At 39.7% G+C, this 18,205-nt stretch overlaps 1 protein-coding gene across 4 annotated transcripts; it reads right to left on the minus strand.

The window, feature by feature from the left end:
• Window positions 1-3,434: 3,434 nt before the first annotated feature.
• LOC135096039 (uncharacterized) lies at window positions 3,435-15,323 on the minus strand. Of its 4 annotated transcripts, none has more exons than XM_063997237.1 (5): window positions 15,100-15,323; window positions 12,621-12,792; window positions 10,739-10,834; window positions 10,112-10,288; window positions 3,435-4,256 (listed from the first exon to the last, which is right to left on the minus strand). In XM_063997237.1, the coding sequence occupies exons 1-5, from the start codon at window positions 15,306-15,308 to the stop codon at window positions 4,221-4,223; spliced, it is 690 nt and encodes a 229-aa protein (XP_063853307.1). In that variant the 5' UTR covers window positions 15,309-15,323; the 3' UTR covers window positions 3,435-4,220. The 4 variants fall into 4 exon arrangements, with proteins under 4 accessions (XP_063853307.1, XP_063853308.1, XP_063853309.1 ...); XM_063997238.1 differs by lacking the exon at window positions 3,435-4,256 and adding an exon at window positions 8,118-8,934 and having other exon boundaries at window positions 15,109-15,323; XM_063997239.1 differs by lacking the exon at window positions 3,435-4,256 and adding an exon at window positions 8,118-8,934 and having other exon boundaries at window positions 10,154-10,288.
• Between the last annotated feature and the right edge of the window lie 2,882 nt (window positions 15,324-18,205).

The raw sequence follows: 18,205 nt of genomic DNA on the forward strand, positions 1-18,205 counted from the left end.
TATTACTTCCTGACACCAAAACCAGGCAATGGCGGATATATCTGACCAGCGCATATGAAAGCTAGACATGTGGCTGTATCTTGTGATATGTTGGGCTTACAATAAGTGAGAGACAAGGCAAATAATGGCTGAAAACACTGACGCCCGGCCTGTCCCTCAGCTGACGGCTTGTTTACATATTGACGATCCTTCAATATTCGCCTAAATTTCCAACTGTTTCCAGACTCAGATGTAAACAAAACCTAAAAATAAATGAATAACCCTAAAAACTACCTAAATAACGAAAAAAGCCTTAATAGACAGCTACAAGACACTACAGTGAGGAGGAGGGGGGAAGCTGTGAAGGCAGTGAGGCTGAATGAGGGAAGGCTAGCACCGCTGGGCTCACCTTAAGTACTCATGGCTCTCTGGTGCTCCGTGGCACCGCTGGGCTCACCTTACGTACTCATGGCTCTCTGGTGCTGCGTGGCGGTGCTTGGTACAGAGAGAAGCTGCCGGGAATACGGAAACACTTATTACCAGAGTGTGTAGGGCAAGACTGACCAGGGCCGCCCAAAACACTCCAGCCAGCCGCTCACCCTCCCAAGCGCCACCTGTGTCTACTTCTCCACCCCCTCTCTCCTCCGCCCCACACACAAAAGTTGACATATTATCAAGTAATAATTCAAATAATATAAATATCATCACTTCCTCACTGCCCTTTTCCCCTTGAACACCCCCTTCGTGGTTATGAACGCAAATTTATCTCACAGCTGTACCGTGTCACCGCAGCAAACGCACGAACCAGCGCTGGATAGACTCAACTAAAATGCTCCTACTCTCTCTCTCTCTCTCTCTCTCTCTCTCTCTCTCTCTCTCTCTCTCTCTCTCGGTGGGATTAAAAGCAGTAATAATCTTCATGTTTATTGTCACCCCTGGCATGAACAAGTACCAGAAAATGGGAATATTGATGAAATAAGTTTACATTATAAAAAAAAAATAAAAATAAATAGAAATAAAAACGTACAGAAAATAAAATAAAAATAATAATAAATAAATAAATGATCCTTGCAAATACTTAGACACACTAACAAGTAATAATAAATAAATTAACTGGATATTAAGTCGAAGAAGTGAAAAAAAAGAAAAATGAAAAAAAAACATTCAAAATTAAACATTCCTATTATGAAAACGAGCGAAAAATATAAAAAATAAACAAATTATCTTAAAAAATAATGACAAATAAATAAAATGAATATAAAATCGAAAGAAATTGATAAAAAAAACGTCAATAATATTAAGCTTTTCTCTTCCTAATGCAAGAAATAAGCTTTTTCCTTATCGTAGTATTAAATTTTAGCTTCCTCTCTTCTGGTAACTTAAAATACTTAAAACAGCTTAATATGCGCTAGGCTGACTTTAAAACTCTCCATTTAAGCCTTTTTTTTTGGCCTTATTACTGTATTTAAGCTTTCTCCTTCCTTCCATTAACCTAAAATACTTAAAACAACCTAAAAACACCTAAAAACATTTAAAGCTGCCTCAAAACACTAAAGAAAAACATGACAAGCTCGTATCTCGAAGCCTCAGTCCAAATATTCAGTGAAGGATAGTTTTTGGGTAGAAATGGGTGTTTTTTTTTTTTTTTGTTTCTAGCACAGAAATCGGTGTTTTTTGGTTTTATTATGGAGAATATAGGTGTTTTTGGGTTAATTATGGTGAAAATGAGTGTTTTTTTTTGGTGTCTAAGAGGAAAAATGGCAGTATTTTTCAGTTTTTAGGGTAGAAATGGGCATTTATTGAAGTGATTAGGGTGGAAATTAAAAAAACAAACAAAAAAAAAAATCTCCAAAAAAAAAAAAAACACACAAAACAAACACAAAAAACACACAAAAAACACAAAAAAATTTAAATCAAACCAACTTAAACACTCCCATTCATCCAACAGCACCCTCACCTCATTCAGGATATCCTTGCTGGGTCCCCTGAGCAGCACCGTGCATGCCTTGGGGTCCTGGCACTTGCTGATGAATGTAAAATACTCATCACCAATCTGTGGGAAAGTAATGGGTGATGAGTGAAGGGTGGAGAGGGGGCTGGAGTGGACTTAGGGAGGCTGAGGTGGACTGGGAGAGGGTGGGATGCACTGGGAGAGGCTGGGATGCACTGGGGGAGGCTGAGATGGAGTGAGAGAGGCTGGGATGGACTGAGAGAGGCTGGGGTGGAATGGGAGAGGCTGGGGTGAAGTGGGAGAGGCTGGGATGCACTGGGAGAGGCTGGGATGCACTGGGAGAGGCTGGGATGCACTGGGATGCAACTGTTTCCAGACTCAGATGTAAACAAAACCTAAAAATAAATGAATAACCCTAAAAAATACCTAAATAACGAAAAAAAACATTAATAGACAGCTACAAGACACTACAGTGAGGAGGAGGGGGGAAGCTGTGAAGACAGTGAGGCTGAATGAGGGAAGGCTAGCAACCCTGGGCTCACCTTAAGTACTCATGGCTCTCTGGTGCTCCGTGGCACCGCTGGGCTCACCTTACGTACTCATGGATCTCTGGTGCTGCGTGGCGGTGCTTGGTACAGGGAGAAGCTGCCGGGAATACGGAAACACTTATTACCAGAGTGTGTAGGGCAAGACTGACCAGGGCCAAAACACTCCAGCCAGCCGCTCACCCTCCCAAGCGCCACCTGTGTCTGCTCCTCCACCCACCCTCACACACACACACAAAAGTTGACATATTATCAAGTAATAATTCAAATAATACAAATATCCTCACTGACGTTTCCCCACTGAACACTCCTTAGGTAATTATGATTCCAAATTTCACTCACTGCTGCACCGTGTCACCGCAGCAAACACACGAACCAGCGCAGGATAAGATTAACTAACATGCTTCTACTCTCTCTCTCTCTCCTTACGACTGTTTCCCAAAGCCATAAAGATGATTAGCAGGGTTTTCAAAAGCTTTTCTCCTCTTAATAATATAGAAAAGTTGTTAATCTGGCACTAGAACCGTAAAAACATCATTAAAAACCTGTGTCACTTCGATTAGAACCTTTTAAAGGCGTGTTTTTCCGATGAGTAATGTAGAAATGTTTTTAAACTATCGCTAGAACAGTAAAGACACTTGAAAGAGAGAGAGAGAGAGAGAGAGAGAGAGAGAGAGAGAGAGAGAGAGAGAGAGAGAGAGAGAGAGAGAGAGAGAGAGAGAGAGAGAGAGACCCTGCACACACCCAAACGCATGCAGAACACCCCCATACACACTCAAATACACTCAAAAGACCCCACACACACCCAAACGGATCCAAAACACCCCCAAACACACTCAAATACACTCAAAGCTTTTCTTCTCATAATGAAGAGGGTTGAAATAATTGATGGGATTCTCTCTCTCTCTCTCTCTCTCTCTCTCTCTCTCTCTCTCTCTCGGTGGGATTAAAAGCAGTAATAATCTTCATGTTTATTGTCACCCCTGGCATGAACAAGTAACAGAAAACGGGAATATAGATTAAATAAGTTTACATAAAAAAAAAAAAAGGAAAATAAAATAAAAAGAATAATAAATAAATAAATAATCCTTGCAAGTACTTAGACACACTAAGAAGTAATAATAAATAAATAAACTTGATATTAAGTCGAAGAAGTGAAAAAAAAATGAAAAAAATACATCCAAAATTAAACATTCCTATTATGAAAACGAGCAAAAAATAAAGAAAATTAAAAAAATAATCTTAAAAAACAATGACAAATAAATAAACTGAATACAAAATCGAAAGAAATTGATAAAAAACGTCAATAATATTAAGCTTTTCTCTTCCTAATGCAAGAAATAAGCTTTTTCCTTATCGTAGTATTAAATTTAAGCTTCCTCTCTTCTGGTAACTTAAAATACTTAAAACAGCTTAATATCCGCTAGGCTGACTTTAAAACTCTCAATTTAAGCCTTTTTTTCGGCCTTATTACTGTATTTAAGCTTTCTCCTTCCTTCTACAAACCTAAAATACTCAAAACAACATTAAAACAACCTAAAAACACCTAAAAACACTTAAAGCTGCCTCAAAACACACACAAATAAAACAGATGCTCAGGTCGTATCTCGAAGCCTCGGTCCAAATATTCAGTGAAGGATAGTCTGACCAGAGAAGCGTTCAGTATTGCATGAATTTTCTGCATTTCCTTCATCTCTAGGCCTCCCTCCTTCACTGCCCCTCCTTCAGGCATCCCCAAGGCTCCTTCACCCCCCTCCATGTGGTATCCTAAGCTCTCCATCCTGTAATATTGGCAGAAATGTTACACACACCAAAATACCTACAAAACTCTTATCTCACAGTCTCTCCTTACTAGGGATTGGAAAATTGTGGGAAATTTGAATGTTCACTTTTTGAGTCCCTATGAAGGAGAGAGCGCAAAACTCACCCAAAACACATTTAAGGGTGTTTTTACCGTTAAAGTGGCAGATTAACAAGATTTCAACATTCAAAAGGCTCTAGTTGAAGTTGTATGGGTGTTCAAGGATGTTTTTACAGTTCTAGTGACAGATTAATAAGATTTCAGCATTCAAAAGCCTCTAGTTGAAGGGATAAGGGTTTTTAAGGGTGTTTTTACAGTTCTAGTGAAAGATTAACAAGATTTCAGCATTCAAAAGGCTCTAGATGAAGCGACACGGGTTTTTAAGGGTATATTTTACTGTTTTAGTGACAGATTAATAAGATTTCAGTATTCAAAAGGCTCTAGTTCAAGGGATACGGGGTTTTTAAGGGTGTTTTTACGGTTCTAGTGACAGATTAACAAGACTATCATTCAAATGGCTGTAGATAAAGTGACATGGGTTTTTAAGGGTATTTTTAGGGGCATTTCAAGACAGTTCAGGGAATTTAGGGGCATTTCAAGACAGTTCAGGGAATTTAGGGGCATTTCAAGACAGCTCAGGGAATTTTAGGGGCATTTCAAGACAGTTCAGGGAATTTAGTGGCATATTAGTGAATTTAGTGGCATATTCAGTGAAATTTAGTTCAGGGAATTTAGTGGCATATTCAGCATTCAAAAGGCTCTAGATGAAGCGACACAGGTATTCAAGGGTGTTTTTACGGTTCTAGTGAAAGATTAACAAGATTTCAGCATTCAAAAGGCTCTAGTTGAAGCGACACACTCTCTCTCTCTCTCTCTCTCTCTCTCTCTCTTTCCTTTCCCATCTATCTCCCTCACAAACACACAAACCTGCCCCTCACACACACACACACACACACACACACACACACACACACACACACACACCTTATAAGGCTCGGGGACGGGTGCGACAAACTCCTCAGGTATGTTGTCGTATTTCTCAAAGTCCGTGAAGAGATTACAGAGAAACGTGTGCTGCTTGTCTAGCTTGTAATTGTTCCTCTGCCTCACTGCCTCCTCTGCTGCTGCCCTGTCCTTGAACTCCAGACACATGTACCTGGAATTGTGCGGCAGGTGATGGGGAGGGAAATTTGTAGAAGGGGCGAGGAGGGGGAGAAGGAAGGATTTTGAGTGTAGATTGTGTTAGTATTGGTTGTAGTAGTAGTAGTAGTAGTTAAACACACCAAAATACCTACAAAACTCTTGTCTTTTGAGTCCCTAGGAAGGAGAGAGCGCAAAACTCACCCAAACATATCCAAAACACACTCAAAACATCCAAAACACACCCTAAACACACCAAAATACTCACAAAACTCACCCAAACACACTCAAAACAACCAAAACACACTCAACACACCAAAATCTCCAGAAAACTCACCCAAACACACTCAAAACATACCCAAAACACACCCAAATACACACAAAACTCATCCAAACACACCCAAAACACACTTAAAACATCCAAAACACCCACATCACCACAGAATACACAACTAACACACCCAAACGCACCCAGAACACTCCACACACACTCAAATACACCCAAAAGACGCCACACACACCCAAAAACTTACCCAAAACACTTAAAACACCCAAAATAAACTCAAGACACACTCACACTCACTCAATACACCCTCAAACACACCAGAACACTCCACAATACACTCAAAACACTCCACAACACTCAAAACACACAAAATATACCTAGAAATAACCTAAACCACACTTGAACACCAAAAATTCACCCAAAACACACTGATAACAGCTAATATACACCCAAAACACTCTTCAACACGCCTAACACACACTCAAAACACCCCACAACACTCCCAAATACACCTAAAACACACTTAAAGGACCCAAAACACACCAAATAATAGAGAATGGCAGCGCATCAGGGGTAACTAAGCTAAAGATTGTCTTCTTGCCATTTACATGTTTTGTCTCCTCCTCCTCCTCCTCCATTTCTCCTTATTTCTTCCTCCTCCTCCTCCTCCATTTCTCTTATTTTCCTCCTTCTACTACTACTATCTACGTACCTGAGTTTATAAACAGCTGGAAATACTTGGAAAACACTGGAAATTACGGTAAATATTGACCAAGAGACACTGGAGCCGGAGAAGTCCCAGTCTGCTGATGACGTCACAGGCGAGAGCCCCTGGCCGCTGGTTTACGTACGTAACGCATTTCATTTTGAAACTGACATTTACAAAAAATGAAGCTAGGCTGGAATGCATTCTATTTTATGATTTGATAATTACTTAAATTAATATTCACAGTATCAAAACATCTCCAGCCTGAGTAGTTGTAAAGAAATATCAACACAAATATGGAAAAAGTGTTGGAACTTTTGACACCATTAAAACCATTCAAAAGTCCGCCCATTTCACTTTACACCAGTAAAAAAACAATTCAAAAAATCGAAACTATTTTTTAAAGCAATGCAAAGTTAGTTACAAGCTGAAATAGAGAAATAAGGGATCTACAAAATGACAAAATCACCACTTTTAACGGAATTAAAAACCATTTTAAAATGCACATACTCAACTCAACAGGAACGCAAAACATTTTAAAAATCATAAACGATTTTTTAAAGCAATAAAAGCTTCACTACAGCCTCAAATAAAAAAGCCAAGGACCGGGGTGGGTAAATATAACCGTGAAAACGGCCCCATATTTACGTCAAAAAACTACACAAAATTCAGCCCAGTTACTTAACTGAAGCAACAAAAACACTTCAACAGCAACAAAATATTTTTAGAAACCATAAAAACTTACTATAGAAGCCAAATAAAGTAATTGAGGAAAATATAAAAAATATTGGAACCCACAGGCCGGAACATGTCCTCGGGGCCGACCTCAGTGGAGGAGCCGGCGGCCATGTTGCCTTATTTATTACTTCCTGACACCAAAACCAGGCAATGGCGGATATATCTGACCAGCGCATATGAAAGCTAGACATGTGGCTGTATCTTGTGATATGTTGGGCTTACAATAAGTGAGAGACAAGGCAAATAATGGCTGAAAACACTGACGCCCGGCCTGTACCTCAGCTGACGGCTTCTTTACATGTTGACGATCCTTCAATATTCGCCTAAATTTCCAACTGTTTCCAGACTCAGATGTAAACAAAACTTAAATATAAATGAATAACCCTAAAAAATACCTAAATAACGAAAAAAGCCTTAATAGACGGCTACAAGACACTACAGGGAGGAGGAGGGGGAAGCTGTGAAGGCAGTGAGGCTGGCACCGCTGGGCTCACCTTACTACTCATGGCTCTCTGGTGCTGCGTGGCGGTGCTTGGTACAGGGAGAAGCTGCCGGGAATACGGAAACACTTATTACCAGAGTGTGTGGGGCAAGACTGACCAGGGCCGCCCAAAACACTCCAGCCAGCCGCTCACCCTCCCAAGCGCCACCTGTGTCTGCTTCTCCACCCCCTCTCTCCCCCCCAACTCACACACACACACACACACACACACACCAAAAAAAAAAAAATAATAAATATTGACATATTATCAAGTAATAATTCAAATAATATAAATATCATCACTTCCTCACTGCCCTTTTCCCATTGAACACCCCCTTCGTGGTTATGAATGCAAATTTATCTCACAGCTGTACCGTGTCACCGCAGCAAACGTAGGAACCAGCGCAGGATAGACTCAACTAAAATGCTCCTACACTCTCTCTCTCTCTCTCTCTCTCTCTCTCTCTCTCGGTGGAATTAAAAGCAGTAATAATCTTCATGTTTATTGTCACCCCTGGCATGAACAAGTAACAGAAAACGGGAATATTGATGTAATAAGTTTACATTATAAAAAAAAATATATATATATATATATATAAAAAAAAAAAAAAAAAATACAGAAAATAAAATAAAAATAATAATAATTAAATAAATGATCCTTGCAAGTACTTAGACACACTAAGAAGTAATAATAAATAAATAAACTGGATATTAAGTCAAAGAAGTGAAAAAAAGGAAAAATGAAAAAAATGATCTTAAATAAAAAAATGATCTTAAAAATAATGACAAATAAATAAACTGAATATAAAATCAAAAGAAATTGATAAAAAACATCAATAATATTAAGCTTTTCTCTTCCTAATGCAAGAAAAAAGCTTTTTCCTTATTGTAGTATTAAATTTAAGCTTCCACTCTTCTGGTAACTTAAAATACTTAAAACAGCTTAATATCCGCCAGGCTGATAAAACTCTCAATTTAAGCCTTTTTTTCGGCCTTATTACTGTATTTAAGCTTTCTCCTTCCTTCCACAAACCTAAAATACTCAAAATAACATTAAAACAACCTAAAAACACCTAAAAAAAAAATTAAAGCTGCCTCAAAACACTAAAAAAAACAGATGCTCAGCTCGTATCTCGAAGCCTCGGTCCAAATATTCAGTGAAGGATAGTCTGACCAGAGAAGCGTTCAGTATTGCAGGAATTTTCTGCATTTCCTTCATCTCTAGGCCTCCCTCCTTCACTGCCCCTCCTTCAGGCATCCCCAAGGCTCCTTCACCCCACTCCGTGTGGTATCCGAAGCTCTCCATCCTGTAATATTGGCAGAAATGTTAGACACATCAAAATACCTACAAAATTCTTGTCTCGTGCTCTCTCCTTACTAGGGATTGGAAAATTGCGGGAAATTTGAATGTTAACTTTTTGAGTCCCCAGGAAGGAGAGACCGCAAAAGTTGAAGTTATATGGGTTTTCAAAGGGTGTTTTTACAGTTCTAGTGACAGATTAATAAGATTTCAGCATTCAAAAGCCTCTAGTTGAAGGGATAAGGGTTTTTAAGGGTGTTTTTACGGTTCTAGTGGCAGATTAACAAGATTTCAGCATTCAAAAGGCTCTAGATGAAGTTATATGGGTTTTTAAGGGTATTTTTATGGTTCTAGTGACAGAGTAATAAGATATCAGCATTCAAAAGGCTCTAGATGAAGTTATATGGGTTTTTAAGGGTATTTTTATGGTTCTAGTGAAAGATTAACAAGATTTCAGCATTCAAAAGGCTCTAGATGAAGCGACACGGGTTTTTAAGGGTGTTTTTACGGTTCTAGTGACAAAGTAATAAGATATCAGCATTCAAAAGGCTCTAGATGAAGTTATGTGGGTTTTCAAGGGCGTTTTTACGGTTCTAGTGACAGATTGATAAGATTTCAGCATTCAAAAAGGCTCTAGTTCAAGGGATACGGGTTTTTAAGGTGTTTTTACGGTTCTAGTGACAGATTAACAAGACTATCATTCAAATGGCTGTAGATGAAGTGACACGGGTTTTTAAGGGTATTTTTAGGGGCATTTCAAGAGAGTTTTAGGGCCATTTCAAGACAGTTCAGGGAATTTAGGGGCATTTCAAGACAGTTCAGGGAATTTAGAGGCATTTGAAGATAGTTCAGGGAATTTAGGAACATTTCAAGACAGTTTAGAGAATTTTAGGTGCATTTCAAGACAGTTCAGGGAATTTAGGGGCATTTCAAAACAGTTCAGGGAATTTTAGGGGCATTTCAAGACAGTTCAGGGAATTTAGGGGCATATTAAGACAGTTTAGGGGCATTTCAAGACAGCTCTGGGAAATTTAAGGGCATTTCAAGACGGTTCAGGGAATTTTAGGGACATTTCAAAACAATTTGGCATGTTTTTGGTCTGCTGCTAGAGAATAAAGACAATTTAATAAGCAATTTAAGACAGCCCTCTTCCTCCTCCTCCTTCCCCTCACCCCCCAACATACCTTAAGGGCCTGGGCAAGAGCAGAATAGGGCCACTGCCTCACCTCTGACACCCCCTTGGCCTTCTGCTGCAGGAAGTTAGAGACTGCCATGTCCACCGAGCCGCCCCCAGGGACCAGACGGGGCTCCTGGGCCAAGTTCCGGGCCACTCCAAGGGCGTCCTGAAGGTTCCTCTCCACCTGTGGGTATGGGTCAGGTCAGGTCAGGTCAGGTATTTATTTATTTATTTATTTATCTTTATTTTTATTTTTTATTTATTTATTTTTTTTTAGGTTGTTACAAGTAGATCTTGTTTATTTGGGTGTTTCTGGGTAGAAATGGTTTTTTTTTTGTTTCTAACACAGAAATGGGTGTTTTTTGGTTTGATTATGGAGAAAATAGGTGTTTTGGGGTTAATTATGGTGAAAATGAGTGTTTTTTTGGGTGTTTAAGGGGAGAAATGGCAGTATTTTTCAGTTTTTAGGGTAGAAATGGGCATTTTTTGAAGTGATTAGGGTGGAAATGAAAAAAACAAACAATTAAACCGAATCTCCTCCCCCCCCAAAAAAAAAAACACAAAACACAAAAAACACAAAAAACTTTAAATCAAACCAACTTAAACACTCCCGGCCATCCAACAGCACCCTCACCTCATTCAGGATATCCTTGCTGGGTCCCCTGAGCAGCACCGTGCACGCCTTGGGGTCCTGGCACTTGGTGATGAATGTAAAATACTCATCACCAATCTGTGGGAAAGTAATGGGTGGTAAGTGAAGGGTGGAGAGGGGGCTGGAGTGGACTGGGGGAGGCTGGGGTGGACTGGAATGTAAAATACTCATCACCAATCTGTGGGAAAGTAATGGGTGGTGAGTGAAGGGTGGAGAGGAGGCTGGAGTGGACTGGGGGAGGCTGGGGTGGACTGGGAGAGGCTGGGATGCACTGAGAGAGGCTGAGATGGAGTAAGAGAGGCTGGGGTGGACTGAGAGGCTGGACTGGGAGAGGCTGGGATGCACTGGGAGAGGCTGAGATGGAGTAAGAGAGGCTGGGGTGGACTGAGAGGCTGGACTGGGAGAGGCTGGGATGCACTGGGAGAGGCTGGGATACACTGAGAGAGGATGGGAGGAAGGGAGGAAGCATAGAATTTAATTATTTTTTTTTATTTTCTCTCTTCCTCACACACAACAAAAAATACTCTCTCTCTCTCTCTCTCACACACACTAAAATACACTCTTTCTCTTTCTCTCTTGCATCAGAACAGGTTAGGTTAAGTTAGGTTGGGTTAGGTTAGGATAGGTTAAGTTTGGTTAGGTTTGGTTAGGTTAGGTTAAGTTAAATTTGGTTAGGTTAGGTTTGGTTACGTTAAGTTAGGTTAGGTTAGTTTAGGTTAAGTTAGGTTAGGTTAAGTTAAGTTTGGTTAGGTTAGGTTTCCATTCAGTTACTTAAGATTAACATGAAATTATATTTACATTCATTCAGTTAATTAATATCACTTTACACCCAATACACCTCAAAAACACACACGAACACCACATCACAAAACACCCCAAAACACCAAAACACACGCAAAACACCTAAAAACATACACAAACACCCAAAAAAGCACACACAAACACGCCTAGGATTACCCATGACTTAAACCTTCCTTGGTTAGTGGTAAGGAAGGCGTGGACTCCACCAGCGGACACCAGGAGGCAGGAGTGGGTGAAAACAAGGGTAAGGTTTTTTAAGGATGTTTATACGGTTCTAGTGACAGATTAGCAAGATTTCAGCATTCAAAAGGCTCTAGATGAAGTTATATGGGTTTTTAAGGGTGTTTTTATGATTCTAGTAACAGATTAACAAGATTTCAGCATTCAAAAGGCTCTAGATGAAGTTATATGGGTTTTTAAGGGTGTTTTTATGATTCTAGTGACAGATTAACAAGATTTCAACATTCAAAAGGCTCTAGATGAAGCGCCACGGGTTTTTAAGGGTGTTTTTATGGTTCTAGTGAAAGATTAACAAGATTTCAGCATTCAAAATCTCTAGATGAAGCGACACGGGTTTTTAAGGGTGTTTTTACGGTTCTAGTGACAGATTACAAGATTTCAGCATTCAAAAGGCTCTAGATGAAGTTATATGGGTTTTCAACGGTGTTTTTACGATTCTAGTAACAGATTAACAAGATTTCAGCATTCAAAAGGCTCTAGATGAAGTTATATGGGTTTTTAAGGGTGTTTTTATGATTCTAGTGACAGATTAACAAGATTTCAACATTCAAAAGGCTCTAGATGAAGCGCCACGGGTTTTTAAGGGTGTTTTTACAGTTCTAGTGACAAATTAATAAGATTTCAGCATTCAAAAACTCTAGTTGATGTGACACTCTCTTCTCTCTTCTCTCTCTCTCACAAACACACATTCTTCGCTTTCTCTCTCTCTCACAAACGCGCACACACAAAATCTCTCTCTCTTTCTCTCTTTCCTTTCCCATCTATCTCCCTCACAAACACACAAACCTGCCCCTCACACACACACACACACACACACACACACCTTATAAGGCTCGGGGACAGGTGCGACAAACTCCTCATGTATGTTGTCATATTTCTCAAAGTCCGTGAAGAGATTACAGAGAAACGTGTGCTGCTTGTCTAGCTTGTAATTGTTCCTCTGCCTCACTGCCTCCTCTGCTGCTGCCCTGTCCTTGAACTCCAGACATATGTACCTGAAATTGTGCGGCAGGTGAGGGATGGGGTGGTGACAGTGGGGGAAGGGGGTAGAAGGGGCGAGGAGGGGGAACAGGAAGTGTTTTGAGTGTAGATTATGTTAAGATTGGTTGTAGTAGTAGTAGTAGTAGTAGTAGTAGTAGTAGTAGTTAGACACACCAAAATACCTACAAAACTCTTGTCTTTTGAGTTCCTAGGAAGGAGAGAGCGCAAAACTCACCCAAACACATCCAAAACACACTCAAAACATCCAAAACACACCCTAAACACACCAAAATACTCACAAAACTCACCCAAACACACTCAAAACAACCAAAACACACTCAACACACCAAAATCTCCAGAAAACTCACCCAAACACACTCAAAACATACCCAAAACACACCCAAATACACACAAAACTCATCCAAACACACCCAAAACACACTTAAAACATCCAAAACACCCACATCACCACAGAATACACAACTAACACACCCAAACGCACCCAGAACACTCCACACACACTCAAATACACCCAAAAGACGCCACACACACCCAAAAACTTACCCAAAACACTTAAAACACCCAAAATAAACTCAAGACACACTCACACTCACTCAATACACCCTCAAACACACCAGAACACTCCACAATACACTCAAAACACTCCACAACACTCAAAACACACAAAATACACCTAGAAATAACCTAAACCACACTTGAACACCAAAAATTCACCCAAAACACACTGATAACAGCTAATATACACCCAAAACACTCTTCAACACGCCTAACACACACTCAAAACACCCCACAACACTCCCAAATACACCTAAAACACACTTAAAGGACCCAAAACACACCAAATAATAGAGAATGGCAGCGCATCAGGGGTAACTAAGCTAAAGATTGTCTTCTTGCCATTTACATGTTTTGTCTCCTCCTCCTCCTCCTCCATTTCTCCTTATTTCTTCCTCCTCCTCCTCCTCCATTTCTCTTATTTTCCTCCTTCTACTACTACTATCTACGTACCTGAGTTTATAAACAGCTGGAAATACTTGGAAAACACTGGAAATTACGGTAAATATTGACCAAGAGACACTGGAGCCGGAGAAGTCCCAGTCTGCTGATGACGTCACAGGCGAGAGCCCCTGGCCGCTGGTTTACGTACGTAACGCATTTCATTTTGAAACTGACATTTACAAAAAATGAAGCTAGGCTGGAATGCATTCTATTTTATGATTTGATAATTACTTAAATTAATATTCACAGTATCAAAACATCTCCAGCCTGAGTAGTTGTAAAGAAATATCAACACAAATATGGAAAAAGTGTTGGAACTTTTGACACCATTAAAACCATTCAAAAGTCCGCCCATTTCACTTTACACCAGTAAAAAAACAATTCAAAAAATCGAAACTATTTTTTAAAGCAATGCAAAGTTAGTTACAAGCTGAAATAGAAAAATAAGGGATCTACAAAATGACAAAATCACCACTTTTAACGGAATTAAAAACCATTTTAAAATGCACATACTCAACTCAACAGGAACGCAAAACATTTTAAAAATCATAAACGATTTTTTAAAGCAATAAAAGCTTCACTACAGCCTCAAATAAAAAAGCCAAGGACCGGGGTGGGTAAAAATAACCGTGAAAACGGCCCCATATTTACGTCAAAAAACTACACAAAATTCAGCCCAGTTACTTAACTGAAGCAACAAAAACACTTCAACAGCAACAAAATATTTTTAGAAACCATAAAAACTTACTATAGAAGCCAAATAAAGTAATTGAGGAAAATATAAAAAATATTGGAACCCACAGGCCGGAACATGTCCTCGGGGCCGACCTCAGTGGAGGAGCCGGCGGCCATGTTGCCTTATTTATTACTTCCTGACACCAAAACCAGGCAATGGCGGATATATCTGACCAGCGCATATGAAAGCTAGACATGTGGCTGTATCTTGTGATATGTTGGGCTTACAATAAGTGAGAGACAAGGCAAATAATGGCTGAAAACACTGACGCCCGGCCTGTACCTCAGCTGACGGCTTCTTTACATGTTGACGATCCTTCAATATTCGCCTAAATTTCCAACTGTTTCCAGACTCAGATGTAAACAAAACCTAAAAATAAATGAATAACCCTAAAAACTACCTAAATAACGAAAAAAATCATTAATAGACAGCTACAAGACACTACAGTGAGGAGAAGGGGGGGGAGCTGTGAAGGCAGTGAGGCTGAATGAGGGAAGGCTAGCACCGCTGGGCTCACCTTAAGTACTCATGGCTCTCTGGTGCTCCGTGGCACCGCTGGGCTCACCTTACGTACTCATGGCTCTCTGGTGCTGCGTGGCGGTGCTTGGTACAGAGAGAAGCTGCCGGGAATACGGAAACACTTATTACCAGAGTGTGTAGGGCAAGACTGACCAGGGCCGCCCAAAACACTCCAGCCAGCCGCTCACCCTCCCAAGCGCCACCTGTGTCTAGTTCTCCACCCCCCTCTCCCCCCCCACACACAAAAGTTGACATATTATCAAGTAATAATTCAAATAATATAAATATCATCACTTCCTCACTGCCCTTTTCCCCTTGAACACCCCCTTCGTGGTTATGAACGCAAATTTATCTCACAGCTGTACCGTGTCACCGCAGCAAACGCACGAACCAGCGCATGATAGACTCAACTAAAATGCTCCTACTCTCTCTCTCTCTCTCTCGGTGTGATTAAAAGCAGTAATAATCTTCATGTTTATTGTCACCCCTGGCATAAACAAGTAACAGAAAATGGGAATATTGATGAAATAAGTTTACATTAAAAAAAAAAAAAAAAAAAAAAAAAAAAAAAAAAAAAAAAAAACGTACAGAAAATAAAATAAAAATAATAATAAATAAATAAATGATCCTTGCAAGTACTTAGACACACTAACAAGTAATAATAAATAAATTAACTGGATATTAATTCGAAGAACTGAAAAAAAGAAAAATAAAAAAAATACATTTAAAATTAAACATTCCTATTATGAAAACGAGCGAAAAATAAAAAAAATAAACAAACTATCTTAAAAAATAATGACAAATAAATAAACTGAATATAAAATCGAAAGAAATTGATAAAAAAAACGTCAATAATATTAAGCTTTTCTCTTCCTAATGCAAGAAATAAGCTTTTTCCTTATCGTATTAAATTTTAGCTTCCTCTCTTCTGGTAACTTAAAGTACTTAAAACAGCTTAATATGAGCTAGGCTGACTTTAAAACTCTCCATTTAAGGCTTTTTTTTGGCCTTATTACTGTATTTAAGCTTTCTCCTTCCTTCCATTAACCTAAAATACTTAAAACAACCTAAAAACACCTCAAAACATTTAAAGCTGCCTCAAAACACTAAAAAAAACATGCTCAGCTCGTATCTCGAAGCCTCGGTCCAAATATTCAGTGAAGGATAGTTTTTGGGTAGAAATGGGTGTTTTGTTTTTTTGTTGCTGTAACGCCAACCGCCCCCTCCTCCGGTTCCCCCCTCCTCCCTCCTCCTCACCGGTCCTATCAGAGCTCTAATGAGACGAGGCAAAGATCTTCACGGTGAAGAAGAAAAAAAAAAGAAGAGGAAGAGAGAAGAGGTGAAGCACGCACACACAATAGAAAAAAAGAAAACATTTTTGATTGGTAATGGTTCTCGCCTTCATCGTCATGGCCAGAGGGTAGGGAGAGGTTAATTATCACACAGCACCTACAGTGTGGCTTTATTAGGAGGAACGAAAAATATAAAAATAGCAAAAATAATTAAATGAATAATACAAATGGGATTCTTTGGGTTGACTGACCCACTATGACACTTTATCGAGTTTTAGCGTCACAGCCTTCATCCATCACTTCTCTACGGCAATAATATTGCTCACAACACATTCACAGTAGACTATATTTGACTAAAGAAACATTACATGGCTAACACTTTCCCACGACTCTGTGGCCTGTCTCCACGTGGGACCAACACCGGCTATTTTATCTGTTGCCAGAGGGAAGGGAGACGCCATTCTGTCAACACGTACAGTCACTATATCTTCACTAGAGACATGAATAATAAACATGAACACAGTAATATTCACTTCTAAATAAAAGAAAAATCAAATATTTCAGAGCTACAGACCCACCTGTTGCCAGAGGGAAGGGAGACGCCATTCTGTGCTCTCTCCCTCAACACCCCCAGGCCTCTGAAGTTATTGGAACCTTAGCTAGTTCTCTCTCTCTCTCTCTTCTTTCACAAATAATTTTACTGAACCGTGAGTTTAAATAAAAATGCAGGAATAATTGGCTAGCAAGGTGAGCATATAGGCTGGACATTAGTTGAAGTTAATAATTGAATTCTAAATTACTAACATATTTTATAAGCTAGGGAATGACACCTTATGAGTTACTGGTAGGCTGACGCAACATGATGTAATCCTATTATTCGTATTACCACTGATTAGAGAAAACCACAGTTGAAATAAGTAAAGACTATTTATAACAAATGTTTCAAGACTTCTAAATCACTCCCACCAATACACGCCTTATAAATATACTTTTTCATATAATCACTAAACCTTTAGTTACCGCTATTATCCTCCTCTTCACCGCAAGCTACAAAAGAAAACAATTATTGGGGAGACTCAAAGAAACACAGAAATAATGAAAAGGAGCCTTACATTGCTAGCACAGAAATGGGTGTTTTTTGGTTTTATTATGGAGAAAATAGGTGTTTTTGGGTTAATTATGGTGAAAATGAGTGTTTTTTGGGTGTCTAAGAGGAGAAATGGCAGTATTTTTCAGTTTTAGGGTAGAAATGGGCATTTTTTGAAGTGATTAGGGTGGAAATGAAAAAAAACAAACAAACAAAATCTCAAAAAAAAAAAAAACACAAAACAAACACAAAAAACACACAAAAAACACAAAAAACTTTAAATCAAACCAACTTAAACACTCCCGGCCATCCAACAGCATCCTCACCTCATTCAGGATATCCTTGCTGGGTCCCCTGAGCAGCACCGTGCACGCCTTGGGGTCCTGGCACTTGGTGATGAATGTAAAATACTCATCACCAATCTGTGGGAAAGTAATGGGTGATGAGTGAAGGGTGGAGAGGGGGCTGGATTGGACTGGGGGAGGCTGAGGTGGACTGGGAGAGGCTGGGATGCACGGGGGGAGGCTGAGATGGAGTGAGAGAGGCTGGGGTGGACTGAGAGGCTGGACTGGGAGAGCCTGGGATGCACTGGGAGAGGCTGGGATGCACTGGGAGAGGCTGGGATACACAGGGAGAGGCTGGGAGGAAGGAAGGAAGCATAGAATTTAATTATTTATTTATTTTTTTAATTTTCTCTTTCTCACACACAAAAAAATTCTCTCTCTCTCTCTCTCTCTCTCTCTCTCTCTCTCTCTCTCTCTCTCTCTCTCTCT

This window comes from Scylla paramamosain, unplaced genomic scaffold (genome assembly GCF_035594125.1).
Source record: "Scylla paramamosain isolate STU-SP2022 unplaced genomic scaffold, ASM3559412v1 Contig2, whole genome shotgun sequence".
Classification (NCBI taxonomy): domain Eukaryota; kingdom Metazoa; phylum Arthropoda; class Malacostraca; order Decapoda; family Portunidae; genus Scylla; species Scylla paramamosain.

What these genes read in the sequence shown, in the direction of transcription:
- LOC135096039 (XM_063997237.1), bottom strand. Translation starts at nt 15,308, where the DNA reads ATGTCAACTTTTGTGTGTGGGGGGGGAGAGGGGGGTGGAGAACTAGAC. An exon ending in GAGAGCCATGAGTACGTAAG is followed by an intron (nt 12,793 to 15,099) that starts GTGAGCCCAGCG and finishes GCACAATTTCAG; the next exon opens with GTACATATGTCTGGAGTTCA. An exon ending in GCAAGGATATCCTGAATGAG is followed by an intron (nt 10,289 to 10,738) that starts GTGAGGGTGCTG and finishes CCATACCCACAG; the next exon opens with GTGGAGAGGAACCTTCAGGA.